At 38.8% G+C, this 15,808-nt stretch overlaps 6 protein-coding genes across 6 annotated transcripts; 5 read left to right on the plus strand and 1 right to left on the minus strand. All coding sequences in view use genetic code 12, as the record gives it.

The window, feature by feature from the left end:
- Positions 1–2,079: 2,079 nt before the first annotated feature.
- Positions 2,080–4,536, plus strand: TOP1 (DNA topoisomerase 1; the record flags this gene model as incomplete). The annotated part of the gene is made up of 1 exon (XM_051814373.1): positions 2,080–4,536. One exon carries the CDS (start codon positions 2,080–2,082, stop codon positions 4,534–4,536), a length of 2,457 nt encoding a protein of 818 aa, XP_051672102.1.
- A 1,039-nt stretch (positions 4,537–5,575) lies between these two features.
- Positions 5,576–6,634, plus strand: CANMA_002318 (pheromone-regulated protein; the record flags this gene model as incomplete). The annotated part of the gene is made up of 1 exon (XM_051814374.1): positions 5,576–6,634. The coding sequence occupies one exon, from the start codon at positions 5,576–5,578 to the stop codon at positions 6,632–6,634; it is 1,059 nt and encodes a 352-aa protein (XP_051672103.1).
- Positions 6,635–8,565: 1,931 nt separating this feature from the next.
- CANMA_002319 (uncharacterized protein) lies at positions 8,566–9,339 on the plus strand (the record flags this gene model as incomplete). Its single annotated transcript, XM_051814375.1, has 1 exon — positions 8,566–9,339. One exon carries the CDS (start codon positions 8,566–8,568, stop codon positions 9,337–9,339), a length of 774 nt encoding a protein of 257 aa, XP_051672104.1.
- Positions 9,340–9,963: 624 nt separating this feature from the next.
- CANMA_002320 (uncharacterized protein) lies at positions 9,964–10,674 on the plus strand (the record flags this gene model as incomplete). Its single annotated transcript, XM_051814376.1, has 1 exon — positions 9,964–10,674. The coding sequence occupies one exon, from the start codon at positions 9,964–9,966 to the stop codon at positions 10,672–10,674; it is 711 nt and encodes a 236-aa protein (XP_051672105.1).
- A 96-nt stretch (positions 10,675–10,770) lies between these two features.
- Positions 10,771–11,238, minus strand: CANMA_002321 (uncharacterized protein; the record flags this gene model as incomplete). The annotated part of the gene is made up of 1 exon (XM_051814377.1): positions 10,771–11,238. One exon carries the CDS (start codon positions 11,236–11,238, stop codon positions 10,771–10,773), a length of 468 nt encoding a protein of 155 aa, XP_051672106.1.
- Positions 11,239–12,396: 1,158 nt separating this feature from the next.
- CANMA_002322 (uncharacterized protein) lies at positions 12,397–15,465 on the plus strand (the record flags this gene model as incomplete). The annotated part of the gene is made up of 1 exon (XM_051814378.1): positions 12,397–15,465. The coding sequence occupies one exon, from the start codon at positions 12,397–12,399 to the stop codon at positions 15,463–15,465; it is 3,069 nt and encodes a 1,022-aa protein (XP_051672107.1).
- Positions 15,466–15,808: the final 343 nt, after the last annotated feature.

The raw sequence follows: 15,808 nt of genomic DNA on the forward strand, positions 1-15,808 counted from the left end.
AAATCAATTTATCACTAACCGTCGTCCGGAAAAAAAATTAAAGATAGCATATCATCCCCCCAATTTAACACAATTATAGTCAAATTGATTACGACTAAAGTCCTCCCCTTGATTCGGCTCTTTATGCTCCAATGAAAAGAACATGGGAGAGGAAAAAAAATAATGGGTGGTGGAGGGACTGTGGGTGTGAGTGTTGTTGTGAGTGAAAGAGGGGGTGTAATGAAAACTAATACGAATGATACCTCATTTGTTTTTCAACTTTCTTTCCCCACAAAATCATCCAAGCCAATCTCACATAATCAGAGTTTACTTGAAGTAGAAGGAGGGAATCTAAAAAAAGATAAGATGGAGAAGCGCGATGTAGAAAGTGAGCTATATCCTTTTAGGGAAGTCTTAAGTTGACACCTAATGGAAAGAGAAAGAGAGAAGTTTAAACAATAATTGAAAGTAACAGAGACAAAGAGGACTGGGTTGTATGGGCAATTCATTGTAAGGCAATTTTGATTTTTAATTTTCTATTTTTTATTTTTTATTTTTCTTACGGCATCTAATTGCGAAAAAAGAAAAAGAACAAAACCAACAAAAGAAAAGAAAACAAATTAAAGAAAGGCAATATGTGGTAGATTTGCCGTACAAAAGTTAATTGTAAGGCAATTCTTCCTATTGTTTAACATTTAACAAAAACACCTCGCTTTCGCTTGGACTTAATGGATGGACGGATGGTTGGTTGGATGGTTTACCAAATGATTATTCTTACGTGTATAGCCAGGAAGAGAAGGAGGAGGAGGAGGAGGAAAAGAGAGAGAGGAGCTATTAAGAGGGTTATTCGGGCATGTCCATCTTGTCAAATAGTTTAGTTTATGATGACGATGATTATTTAAGAGGCAAAAAAATTAATAAAGAAAAAGAAATTTTCTTTTGTCAAATGCCGTTGAATGAATCACAAAAGTTTGAAGAGAGTAAAAGAAGCGAAGGGTAATTAAGATACAACTGAACTGAGATGTAGTTGGGTTTGTTGGAATCTTTTAATATCAAAAAAAGAGATGGTCATTTGTGATAAGAGAGACAAGACATACCACTGACAAAAGAAGAGGGTATAAGTGGTGCGTGTAGTAGTCAAATGGCTTCATCCCTTGGTGGTACTTTTTATCTTGTGTAAGGGGTTACATCTTTATTATTTTCTTTTCGTCACATTCATTAAGTTCGAAGAAGACAATGAATAACCCTTTTTTCAACGTAAAGAGGGCAATTTTCAGACGCTTGACGTTTTTTTACATTTGATGGAGTTAGACTTGTCAAGATTTCTGAATTATGACACGACAATTCCAAACTTTTGCGACATTGATTGTGAGTTTCTTAAGTTTGCACACGACTTAATTAGAAAGTGGAGGTAAACCCTGTAACTATCTACAATTTGGAACCAAAGGATACACATAAACCACTAGGATTTTCAACTTGAGCCTTTGATAATTCACTGGGACACAGCATGTGCAATAATTGTGGATTTACTCAAAGTCTTGTGCTCTTTTATATATATTGGATGCAAAATCAGGACAAAAAAACAAGAGAAACAATGGGTCGATTAAAACCACATATCATTTAAGTTGGCTTTTGAAAAGCCAAAAATAACTTTAATTTTCAATATAAATCAACGTTTTTTGACTAACTAGTAAGTTAAAAGTGCAACAACAGTAATGGCTAACTTCTTTAGTGCTATATTTTCAATGTTGCAGCTGATTGAATTCCATGGGTATTTGTTTTGAGATAGACACGTCAATTTCTTTTTTTACTTTTTTCTTTTTTTTCATTCTTCTTTCTTTTATTGGGAAATTTCTTAACAACAGTTGAGCAAAAATCAAATCAATATTTAACAACCAATTTACCTTCAGTAGGTAGATACACACACACACACTAACACACACACCCACACCCAATACAGATACATACATTTCAACAAATTGTATCATCAGATTTAAATCTACCTCACATTCACTTCATTACCTTTTAATCCAAATCGATTTGACTCACCCCAACTTCAGTGCTCCCACCATTTCAAAGAAAGGTTAATATTATCAAATAATGAGTTCTTCTGATGAAGACACTGCCCTTAGTCAACTACCCATTGAATCGCAAACAGTATCTACTTCGCCAACATCAGATGATATAGATCACGACGAAGAAGAGGATGATGTTCCATTGATAAGGAGAAATAGAAAAAGAGCAGCCGTGGAGTCAGATGTCAGTGATGATAATGGTGATGACGATGATGGCGATTATGATGAAGACGACGATATTCCATTGTCGAAGAAGGCCAAGACTAACAATGGAAATACAAAGAAAGCTACGTCAGTCAAGAAGGAGACAACGACTACGAAAAAGACAGACACAAAGAAGAAGGCAACACCAAAAGTTAAAGCTGAACCCAAGACCAAAGCAACCAAAGCAGCCAAAGCAACCAAAGCAGCCAAAGCAACCAAAACAGCCACTACAACAGCCAAAACAAAAGTGAAAGCAGAACCTAAATCAAAGGTTAAAGCGGAACCGAAATCCAACTCATCGAAAGCAAAGAAGGAGACCTCTGTCAAGAGCGAAACACCAGGATCCGAAGATGAAGATACTTATAAATGGTGGGAACAACAGTCAGGCGACAATGATGGTGAAATCAAATGGACATCATTGGAACATAATGGAGTCATGTTCCCTCCACCTTATGAACCATTACCATCACATGTCAAGTTATATTATGACGGAAAACCAGTCAATTTACCCATTGAAGCAGAAGAAGTTGCTGGGTTTTTTGGAGCCATGGTTGAAACTGATCATGCTAAAAACCCCGTATTCCAAAACAATTTTTTCCAAGATTTCCAACAAGTGCTAAAAGAATGTGGTGGATGTGGAGTTGACATTACTGATTTCAATAAATTAGACTTTAGCAAAATGTATGCATATTTTGAAAAAAACCGTGAAGAGAAGAAGGCGTTGAGTAAAGATGAGAAAAAGAGACTCAAGGAAGAAAAAGACAAGATTGAAGAACCATACAAGACATGTTTGCTTAATGGAAGGAAAGAATTAGTGGGTAATTTTCGTATTGAACCACCAGGATTATTCCGAGGTCGTGGTGCCCACCCCAAGACTGGAAAATTGAAAAGAAGAGTTTATCCTGAACAAGTTACATTGAATTTGAGTGCCAATGTTAAAGTCCCTGATCCACCACCAGGACACAAGTGGGCGGAAGTTCGACACGACAATGAAGTCACTTGGTTGGCAATGTGGAAGGAGAACATTGCTGATTCGTTTAAATATGTGCGGTTTGCCGCTAATTCCTCGGTTAAGGGGCAATCTGACTTTAAGAAATTCGAGACGGCACGAGAATTGCGTAAATATGTTGATGCGATTAGAAAAGATTACACCAAGATGCTAAAACTGGAAAAGATGCAGGATCGACAAATGGCAACGGCAATGTATCTTATTGATGTGTACGCCTTGAGAGCTGGCGGAGAAAAAGGTGAGGATGAAGCTGACACAGTCGGATGTTGTTCGCTTCGATTTGAACACATTACTTTAAAACCACCCAATACTGTTATATTTGATTTCCTTGGTAAGGATTCGATTCGATTTTATCAAGAGGTTGAAGTATCAAAACAAGTTTTTAAAAACTTGCGTATATTCAAAAAGGACCCTAAACAACCAGGTGATAATTTATTTGATCGAATCAATCCTAGTATGGTTAATAAGCAATTGCAAAATTATATGAAGGGGTTAACTGCCAAGGTATTTCGTACGTATAATGCATCCAAAACCATGCAAGATCAGTTGGATTTGATTCCTAATGAGGGTACGGCGGCGGAGAAGGTAGTCAAGTTCAACGCTGCCAATAGGACTGTGGCCATTTTATGTAACCATCAGCGTACAGTGAGTAAAAACCACGGCAATTCGGTTCAAAAAATCAGTGATAAGTTGAAGGAACTACTTTGGCAAAAGATACGATTGAAAAAGATGATTCTTCAATTGGACCCCAAGTTGAAGAAGAAGGACCCCAAGTTTTTCGAAGAATTGGATGACTTGGTGAAAGAGGACATTGAACATATTCATCATGCAATCATTGAACGACAAAAACAACAAGTATTAAAAAAATTGGAACGTGATAATGAGAAGTTGAAAATGGAGAAAAAACCATTGTTGACCAAGAAAGACATCAAGGACAAATTGGACAAGATTCATGATTTGGAAAAGGAATACAAGAAGGAGTTGAAAACGGGTAAACCTGAGGTTCCTGCCAAAATGACAATGGAAAAACTATACCAACAAATCGAAACCCTTGAAAATCGAATAGTTTCGACTTCATTGCAATTGAAGGATAAGGAAGATAATTCTGAAGTTTCTTTGGGAACTTCGAAAATGAATTATATCGATCCTCGATTAACGGTTATGTTTTCGAAAAAGTTTGATGTACCAATTGAAAAGTTGTTTACCAAGACATTGAGAGATAAGTTCAAGTGGGCTATTGAATCAGCTGATGAAAATTGGCGATTCTAGAGAGTTTGGGGGAGAATAGGAGACGATAAACCCAGGACTATGTTGTTATTGATGCTGGTGGTAAAGGTCTACAAGGTGGCTTGAATTGAGGGCATCCCTTTTGCTTATACATATTTAGAAAGTAAGTGTATAGTCGTAAACTCTTTTAATTACTTACTTGTACACCTATGGATTATTTCCTCTTCGCAAGGCTTTCAAGAGACACAAACTATTTTTGTTTAATCTTTATACCTGAAAGGGTTGTTTCATTGCAAAGGAAGACAAAAGCCTTCTCTTATAAGCAGAGAATACACGAAACGCGTATTATTATTAAGAATCTTTTTTTTTTACTCTTTTTTGTTAGTTACACAAAAGGTAGATGGAACTGGAGTTGTTGTTGTTGTTGGTGATGATGATGATGATGATGATAATGGGTTGAAGTGGCGAGAAGTTCTCTTTACGAAGCAAAACAGATATCAAGCTAATTTAGAGGATAATTTTTCTGGTATATGGCACCAGGATTATAGTTTTAGAGCTGAAGAGTAGAATAAGGGAAAACAGTCTATTTTCTTTGCTATTTTTTAATTTTAATTATTTTTTTTTTTTTGACGCGCAATTACTTATCTCTAGTTTTAGTGACACAATTAATACACTTTCTACATAGGAGGTGGTAATGATGAAGAAAAGCCAACATTTACGAATGACAAAAGGAGATAGATCGATGGATGGAAGGAATCGATGGTTGGACGTGTATGGGTTTCTTTAAAAGCCACAAACGTGTTATTTTTTTATTCTTCATGCATGTCATATTTCCATCTATTACTATAACATTTTCTTTTCTCCTAACCCTTTCCCAATTTAGTCTCTTTATTGATATTTGTACATTTCATTCCATTCTTCCCCGAAGTGAAATTATCTTCAGTTGTTTCTGAACAATTTACTTATCAATTCATCACTTTATTTCTTATTGACTTTTCTTGTCCTTTGGATTAAACCAGCTTATAGAGATACCTACGGAGCTCCTTACAGATACAAGGGGTTTTCATTCAAAAGATTCAATATGAGTACAATAATACATTCATCGCATGAGGAGTTAATAAGCACGCGTGGTATTCACCAGCACAACCGCCACCAGCATCATAATCACAAACGCCATCTTAGCAATATTGCAGCCAGCCCGAGTTACGATATCGATATGCCAACGTCTACCAGCCAAGTAGTTATACCATCAGCATCATCATGGGCTGATGAACTTGTTGCTCGCCTGACATTTGTCCAGTCGACCCACTCAACCCTTGTCACAGTCATGCCGTCACTTGTTATTCGTGATGAGGAAAAAGACAGTGGTGACGAGACATCAATGCCGTCACTTTCAGAAACATCCTCATCTTCATCATCATCCATCTCCACTACCATCACTGCCATACCCAATCTGAATAACCCATACATTGATATACCGACACTACCCACAAGTCTAGTTTTCATTATTGTTGGTTCGATTCTTGGTGCCATTTTGCTTGCATTGACATTATACCGCATCATTAACCATTACATCTACTCCTCAAAAGCTCAATTGGAAAAGGAAACTTATTACTCGACCACGCCAGGTCTTGGTGACATGTCTCAACATTATGCATTCCCTCATCAGAACCTCAAACGTAATGGATCCTCATCGTCATTATTTGATCTATCATCAAATTCGTCATCAACTTTATCACAGGGAAAATCATTACAAAATCACATTCTTAGTGATAAACAACAATTTCGTAAATCCATGTTTAATAATCCCAGTTTGGAATATGATAGTTTATCATTGCCTTTATATCAAGATAAACGAAATTCTTCATCAATGTATTTGCAAAAGTATAACAACAATTCGTCAGCAGCATCACTTTTGAAACCGACGATGGGCCCATATTTGGATTCAGCCACGATGGCGTCTTCTTCTTGTTTGGACAATGGGTTTGGTAATGGCGATAATAGGGATACAGACAGTGAAAAATTAGGAACTACTGGTACGTTTGCTGGTAGTGTTCAAACCACGTTGCGTCCTCCTAGTATGTTCCTTGAAGATCTCTTGAATGGGAAGGATGAAGAGGAAGAGGAGAAAGGGAAGTGATGAACTCTGTGTTGTACTGTATTATAGATTTTTGTATTGTTTTATTATAGCTGTTATAGCAAGCAATTTGATAGATTTATTACCTTTCCCTTTGGAAGAACTTGGGGATCATAGCTACTGACACTTCTGTGTGGCTCTTCTAAGCAAAGTAGAGCAGCCCTTATTGATACTTCCAAGACGCTATATACGAAGAAAAAGTACCACGATCTAGGATTATTTACGATAGAATTGTTGCGAACGATTCATCCACATCACGCCATTTGATACGAATCGCGAATATACAGTTGACGATTCTTGCCAAGGTTTAGAATCGTAGAGACTCGAGTACAGCAAAAAGAATGTGAATTGGACAAGTATCACCTGGCCCATTTGAGTTAACGCATTATTATACAAAGTGTTATCGTGTAATCAATTTCCGTGCAATCAAAGTAATCTCTGTAAGAACATAATCTTGGTAGATCCAAATTGCTACTAAGTGAAAGCTATTCGATAGAATGCAAGCTGCCCTCCCCCTGAAATTTGGGAATTGCATGGACTGAAGTGGTTAAAGAACCATTCACCTCTATTTATTCAAAGGGCGTATTCTGTTGCCTTTACAGCTGCTAAAGCTAAATTTAGAAATCATAACGCAGGCAGCTCTAGTGTCCTTTTTGATCGATTGATAGCCTCTAAATAATTTGCGCAAACGCAAAATATGATTTTAACCGGGCTACTACCAACAATAGAAAAGAAAGAATAAATACGTTTGGCACTAAATTTTCTTCAAGGGTCGGAATTTAACTATGTACAGTATTTGACAAAATGTAGATTCAGTGATATTCTTGACTTCCGCTTATGAACCACCTGTTAGATAACTGTCACAGAAGGAGTAGCTAGCAATTAACCGTGAGGTGTGGAGAAAAGAGAGTTCTGCTATACAAGACATAAATATTCGTTACTTTGTAGTCAGTTGTTTGACAGTTGCGCCTATTTGTGCTCAGATTTAGAGCAATTACCCCCAAAATTCTTCCCTACCAATTTCCTTTCGTGGCATTCGTAGCTTACTTCTTTCAGCAATATGTCTCGTGAGCACACACATTGACTGCCTCATTATAATGTTTGCTCTCTCAACAAGATCTTAACGTTAGCAGGAGGGAGTCTTGCAGAAAGACCTATAAATGTGGCCTATAGATAGTCTTATGAGACTGGTTGTGAGTGCAGATTGTTACTTACAGTATTTGTTTTAAAATTTTATTAGATTTAGAATTAAAAAGTTGTTCTTAGCACGAAAACCGTGTCGATCCTATATTATTCATCCTTCAGTAAATACATGATATATTTGGGCTGAGTTATGAAAAATAATGGAGAGGAGATGGGCCAAAACACGTTTTGTTAAAGTCCCTAATATTATTTAAGGAGAGTTATCATATCACAAGTAAATATAATCTCTTGATGTTGTAATACGTGATATGCACCTTTTGATCACGATTGCTACGAAATGTGCCAAGCCTCGTCAATAATGAGAAGCGCAAAAAAAGATACCCTCCTAAGCCACCAAAAAAAATAAAGCCGATCGCTCTCGTTTTCTCGACGCGGACTTACAACTTCTTTGCCTTTTTTGACGTATACTAGGTACAGATAAATGATCTATTTTTTTTATTTCTTTACTTCTTGTCCTCAGCCACTCTAAGTTTTTTCCGTTTGTTAAAATGCGCAACCGCTTAAAAATGTAACAATAAACTCACATACAAAAGATATATTTTTTATTGTAGATCATTGAAAAGACGCGGTTAGATTTCGACATCGAAAAGTTGGTGACTATTCCTTCAGCCATTATCGCCAGAGCAGTATATATACAGATCATATTGTCCCTACTTTTGGAATATAGTGCTGAGATTATCCAAAACTAAATAGGTTTATCCAACCTTTATCCGATCAAAACAAAATTTTCAATGTCTGTTGTTATCGAACCTCGTCGTGGAGGAGGCCATTCAGGAGGAGGTCATTCAGGAGGAGGCCATTCAGGAGGAGGCCATTCAGGTGGAGGTCATTCAGGTGGAGGTCATTCAGGTGGAGGTCATTCAGGTGGAGGTCGTTCAGGCTCAGGTTCGAAACCTAAAAATCCCAACGGGAATAGGCCAGCCGTTGCAGGTGGCAAACCCCATCACTATAAAAGCAGCAGCAGCAGCGAAGAAAAGAAACATACGAAAACATCAAGTAAACATCACAAAAAAACCAAGACCAAAAAGCACAAGAAAAAGTCAAAGACTCATTCACCGAATTCTATAACCACAGCCAATGAAAAGCAACACAAGGAGCAAGTTACTAGTATACATTCATTTCCTACTACATTAACACTGAGAACTATTGAGAAACGGGACATTTCGATGAATATACCTGTAATGACATCTATCCCTGGACATGGGTTGTCAGATGTCATACCTTCGGGATCTTCTGTTTCCTGTATGGACAACTTTACAGGGTTGTCTCCCAATACGTTATATTGTGTCGCTGGTGGTGTTTTTGGTTTGTTTGTTTTGGTGGCTGGCATTTATCATGTCTTTTCAAGATCAGGTCGCTTTTCCAGAGACAAAGGCTTGGAAAATGATGCTTATTATATTCATTTACCTGGCGCGGACGATTCCATGGAAGATGCGGAAAAAAATCATGGCGAATCGATAGATCAAGCATCGAAGGATGATAGAAAGTTGTCGGAGAAGGCTTGAGAAACAATCCTTTGACGGATGCCGTTAAGCACTGTAGAAGTGCATGCACTACACATTAGTTATTTTTATTCTTTTTACTTTTAATAAAGATTCATTCTACTGATGTTAAAACTTTGTGTCTGTAATGCCATTCAATAAGTTACGTGTTGCGATTTAATACCATTATTAAAATTTGCGCAGCCCATTCTTGTGAGTACCTTGATATCTGAAGGTATTTTGCACAGGTGTCCTGCAACTTCAGAGACAGAACGACATCATTAAGACTGTATTTGAGTGGTGCATTTTGTACCCTTATTTTTCCTTTGTTCAACTAGCTTACACTCAAAAGCTTCTATAATTGAACGATTTAAAGCTTCAATTCATGCCCCCAGATCTTCCCCCACATTGATTCGGTTCTAGATTATTTGGTGCTACCATTTCGCCGACAATTGTAGTTTTGTGTTATTCCTTATATCCAATTAATTATGACGTTGAGAAAAAGGGAAAAAGGGAAAAAGGGAAAAACAGAACAAAAAAGAGAGAAAGATCCAATTAATCACTCCGATTATCGCTCATCTTTTATTAAAGAGAACGTATTAGTTAACCCGTCAACAACTTAGTGATTACATACAATTACAATACACTATGCTTAAGCAATCAATTAAAAGTGTTTACAAGGGAAACGCCGCCGCCAGAAGGTTTATGCAGCAATCAGCAACTAGACTTGCTAAAGGCGACTCTTCCAACATCGATTCATTCAAATTACCTTCTCAGACCTCAATCAATGAATGGGAGTTCAAATACGACTTTATTCCAAAGACTTCTCAACCTAAAGTACCCCCTGTCACCAAAGAGGCTGTCAAACAAGATGTTGCTCAGGAAAAGGCAAAGGCTGTCGAACGTGAATTATTCGCCAAGGAGTCCAATTCATCAGTAAAAGTTGAGGCAAATGACGCCAAGGTCTTGCATGGTGGTGAATCAGTAGGGGCTGAGCCTATTCTCCAAGAGGATAGAGGAAGCAACCCAATTGATTCTTCCAAACCAAATGTCTCCAATTCGGCGAAACCAAAGAAGGCAGCTAATCACGATCAGTATGTACAGTCTTCAGTCAACCCAAATGTCAATGCTGCTGATGTCGTCAACTTGGGTGAAAACGAGATTGACCACAAGACTGAACTGGTTGGCAAACAAACACGTGTTGTTGATGATCTTGAACATGACAACTTGCACCATGAGGGACAGCAACAATCATCATCGTCAGGTAGCACAAGTGTAGCTGGAGTGTTGGCTCTATTAGGAGCTGGAGGAGCTGGATATTGGTACTACACGTCCTCGACTAAGCAAGCTAAGAAATAGACACGTACACGGAATTGATTCGTTAACAAATAAATATTAAATCAAAGTTGTTATTTACTCTATACACAGGTGGGATCTTTTTTCTTCTCTTTTCATTTAGTATTGTCTAGCAGCTTCTTGACATGCTTTCAATTGTTGCAAGTAGTACCCACATGTTTGCATGTTGCCGTCATTTTCTTCTAAACATCTAGTAAAGTTTCTTGCGTCAGCATCACAATGTCTTACCTGTTCTTGGGTAGCATATGAATTTTGTTGTTGATATGGGGCAAGATCTTGTTGTTGTTGTTGTGCTTGTTCAACTGGAGCTTCAGATCTTCCACCAAACATTCCTGTGATACCAGCACCTAAAGTATGACCAATAGTTGAACCAACCGCTACACCAGCAGCAGTAGATGCCATTTGTCCAAATAAACCTGGTTGTCTTTGTTGTGTTTGTGGTTGAGCTGGGTGGGCGGCTGGGTACTGGCTGTGTTGTGGGTGTTGTTGGTAAGTTGGTGCAGCAGCAGTGTGTGCTGACCTGGTTTGCTGTCTTGGAGCTGGAGCTGATCTTCTTTGTCTAGGCATTACTAATTGATTGATGAGTTGAAACTAACTGTTGTATTGAGATGTGTAAATCAGGTAAACTTTTTATAGGCAGTAATTTTTTCTTTTTTTTTTTTGGTGGCGAGAAAACGTGCTAGGAAAAGTAAAAGTAGTGTACCGAGGTAAGAGCTTAGCTCCGGGTATACGCTTTAAACAAACGGACTACAACAAGACCAGACAATACTATTCTGAGGCATGATTGAATGACCTTGTATTGTAAGTCATAGACAAGGTCCTTCTTATCATGACCAGAAATTAGAGTGTTGTTTTTGAGTATGTGTGGTAGCTCCAACTAGCCATAGAATTCTACGTTTTTCCATGCAAGCCCTCTCAGTGTGTCTCCCCTTTTTAAAGTTAGTGGCATACTTGGTCGCTTTTGATACTGTTATTTGTACATTATGTTTCTTCCATACAATGTGGTGCTATCTCGTATTTGAAAACTTTACGCATACTGTAAAGCACCTTTTCAGTATTTTTGCATGAGCTTTCAGTGTCGATGAAAGCCGCCACTGAAAGTTTGGGGTAAATCTCTCGACCAATCAAAACTGAATCTGTTACTTGTTACGTAAGAAAAGAGACACAAAAGTAGCAACCCCTTCAAGTGATCACTCGTAAGTCTCATGACTAGCTAAAAGAGAGGTACTGGAACTAGAAAGAGCCGTTCAACCTGAATTAAAGATTAATTTGTAATGCGTTCATTAAGTTCTAGAATCACGACACCAGCCGGGTGGCGACCATAATGTAGTAAGAACTCAGTAAACTGAAACCGCTGAAGCTCTAGACCCAAAAGTACATACGAGTAACCTGCAGCTTATTGCAGTTTCAAGGCGACCTGAAGGGCTATTTTTAAACTGGCGGATTGGCTACTGCTTTTGATGAAACAAGTTTAACACAACTTTTCACAACTGCCTCCGCTCCCCCTTTAGATCTCAGAAAAAAAGATTCTAGGCACTTTACGTGTGCTTATTTTTTTGTTGGGGGGCAATAGATATAGAGATAGAGATAGGCAGAGAGAGAGACGAGGAGATTGCAAATTGAATTAAAACTAATTTAATTTTTATCGCGCACTTTTGTGAACAACAACGATAAAAATCACAACTGTTGGGTAATACTTACACCACTTTCCTACCAAAAAAGACCATGGATTTCGAAGAACGTTTAGCAGGAGCAGAAAGATCAGATTCGCCTTCGTTAGTTGGTGCGTCTTTACGATCTGCTGATGATTCACCACACCAGAATTACATTCATCCAGAAAAGTATGTGTCTTCTAGAGCTGAATCGAGATCAAAATCGAGAAGCAGATCAAGTAAATTGAAACTGTCAATCACCGCGTCCTTAGACGACTTAATCAATGAGGGTGCCTTATTGGGCTCAGAGGAGGACTTTGAGAAGTTCTTGGATAGTGATGGCACTGTTAAGAACGAGGCGAAATATACGAGCAAGTTGAACGACGAAATTGAAGAAGAGGACGAGGGGCAAGACGACATTGAGTCTGAAGCAGTCCAGGGAGAAATTGAAAAGGCAATTGGAGATCGGGACGAGCCTTTGAGAGGAAGAAGAACAAAGGTTGGGGAGAGAAACTTAGATAAGGCTGTTGACAGGGAAACAAAGTCATCCGGTGCCAACAATACGGCTGCTGCTGCTTCTTCTTCGTTTTATAAACAGGACGACTATTCCACTCCCAACTTGTCAGACTATCAATTGGACCAGAACATTACCGATCACAATGATTTTGTTAGTCATGTCCAATCTTATGATCTAGAAAAGTTACCCCGCTCCAACCTGTCGGTAAGGGATGAAAAGGCATCTTCCTTGTCTAGACCAAGACCTCAGACTACATTATCATCTGCACTGCAACAAAGATTGGAAGGCAGTTTACACCCTTTCCATACTGATAGACAAAGGTCAAGATCTAGATCTTCGAACCCAACTTCACGAATAGCTGCACGCTCGTCATCAGCCCTGAGCCATTTAGCCAGAGGAGATTCCTACAAGAATGTGCATGGGGATGAACCGTCCAAATATGAGCTCCCACCATCATTTTCAAATGATGAATTAAAGGAGTCGGAGGAAGAGGATAGAGGAAGAGCTGCTAGACCAACAATGGGTGATTCGATTGCAGCCGCTGAGGCTAGAAAAGCTCGTGCAAACGATCCTTTTGTCCCTGAATTTGATTCTAATCCAATTAGTAGAGAGCCATCATTGGTGACCACAGGCGATTATACCAATTTTGAAGTGGATAATCCTCGCTCTCCTGTCAAATACAAGCCCAATGCCAGATTTATCAGATCTAGTTCAAGCCACCCTATGGACGAGAAAAATGATTCAAATGTGGATGGATTAATGGAAGAGGGCGCTTTGGTTACTGATGATCCTTATGCGTCAATAGATCAGTTGGATAGCTTGATGGAGGAGGTTTTGAAAGGGAATAAGGGCTCATCAAAGTCAAGCGACGAGAAAGATAAAGACAAGGTGGACCATGAGACCAAACCGAAGGAAAGTGAGAATGTGTCGTCTCAATCCAAAATTGCAGAAGCTCAATTGGACTCGGACGTAAATTCCAAAGAAAAAGAAATTGAAGAAGAAAAAAACCAAAAGGATGTTACTGCGTTGGACGAAAAAGCTGATCTGATATCGGTTCCAGACGAGGAACAAAAGGATCAGGAAGAAAGCAAGGACTCTAAGTCGCTTGAATCGAAAAAGTCTGAGAAAGTTGAGGATGAGGAAAAGGCTTCTACCTCCGTCAAGAATTTAGAAAAGGATGACAAAGAATCAGTCCATGAAGACTTGATCGACGAGGATGCAAAACGCGCTGAAATTGAAGGAAACGAGAAAGACGATGCGGATACCACTCCTTTGAAACAAGAGGGTGCTTTGACCAGTGACGATCCAGCCGAGGCTATCGAAGAGAATGAGTTGAGAGAAGGTGTTTCAACTGATGGCGAAACGAAGGAGGACCCAAAGACGTCAAAGGAAATCAAAGGGGATAAAGATGCAAAGTTTGAAACAAGCACGTCCAAACCAGAAGATAACTTAATTCAGGGTTCACTTAATATAGATGGACCTGCTGATTTGGAAAAAGTCGAAGAAGAAGAACAGGAAGGGCTTAAAGAGAATGAGCTTGAAAAGGAGGAAGAAGCAGAAGGAAAGGTTCCCAAGGATGAACAAGCAGAATTGGACTCCGCCCAGAAAAATAAGCCAAACTTGATTGTTGGTGGAGAGGATGAGATACAGAGCGTTGAGCAGGATGATTCGGTGGAGCTGAAGGTGAAAGAAGAGGTTAAGGTTGAGTCGTCTTCTAAGGGGACATCTGCAGTAAACGAACTGGGATCGACAGACGCCAACACCTCCGAAGTATCCAAAGAAGAACATATTCACGATAAATCTGAAGTCGTACCGGAGAAGACTGAACCAAAACCGAAATTAGAATCTCCAGAACTGGAGTCGTCAAGTAAATTGTTGGATGGGGTTCTTAATGCTGATGGGCCTGAGCACTTGAAAGAAGATGAAGTCGAAGAGCAAGCAGGGAAGAATGTTGATAAAGCGAAATTGAAGAAAGGTCCTGGAATAAACAATGTAAGTGATGATCAGAAGGAGGCTGAATCTACTAAAGAATCTGAATCTACTAAAGAATCTGAATCTACTAAAGAAGCTGAATCTATCAGAGAGGCTGAATCTACTAAAGAAGCTGACAAAATTCAAGATTCAGAAACAACTAAAGAAGTTCAACAGACAAATGTAGAAGAAACTACCGAACCATCTACTGAAACGTCTGAAGCTAAGGAGAAGGAGAGAGAGATTGACACGGCGTCTGATAAACCTGAAGCAAAAGCTCCTAGTTCCCCAACCGCAAAATCAGAAAAAGAAGTTGCAACAACTGATGAATTCGATGACTTGGAAGATATCTCCCCGGAAGAAATCCGCAAGCATCTTGAATCTCAACCAGTTTATATTTTCACATCATTAGCTGGGGGTGCTCAAATTATCCCCAGAACCAACAGATTAGCAACTATTTTACAAGCAAATGGAATCAAATTCGAATATAGAGACTTGGGCACAGATGAAGAAGCGAAAAAGATTTGGCGCAGACAAGCATCTGGTAAGACGTTGCCTGGGGTTGTAAGAGGAGATGATTATGTTGGTAACTGGCAAGAGATTGATGACGCTAATGAAGAATACCAAGTGAAGGACTTGTTGTATAGCTTTTAGGGATATTCCAGTTTGTTAGAGTTGTATACTGAATATACTATACTATATTTTGAACGACTAATCAATGGCTTGAAACTTTCTTGACAGATCCATTTATGGTATTGACAAGCTCAAATTGTATGAGCATATTTCACCGGTAATGCGCAATCACTGATAAATGAGCCCATTCGTATCATACTTTGCGTTTATTCACTCCCTATTGGTTTAAAGGTTTATCGGTACCGATATCCTAATTAGGAAGTAGGTATATTGCGCAGAACGCCTCACACACTACTACTTTAGGAAGTGTCAAAACTGCTCAAGATTAACACCACAATACACAAAACCACAAAACCGTCTGCAG

Source organism: Candida margitis, assembly GCF_024628925.1.
Source record: "Candida margitis strain CBS 14175 chromosome Unknown scaffold12, whole genome shotgun sequence".
Taxonomy (NCBI): Eukaryota; Fungi; Ascomycota; class Pichiomycetes; order Serinales; family Debaryomycetaceae; genus Lodderomyces; species Lodderomyces margitis.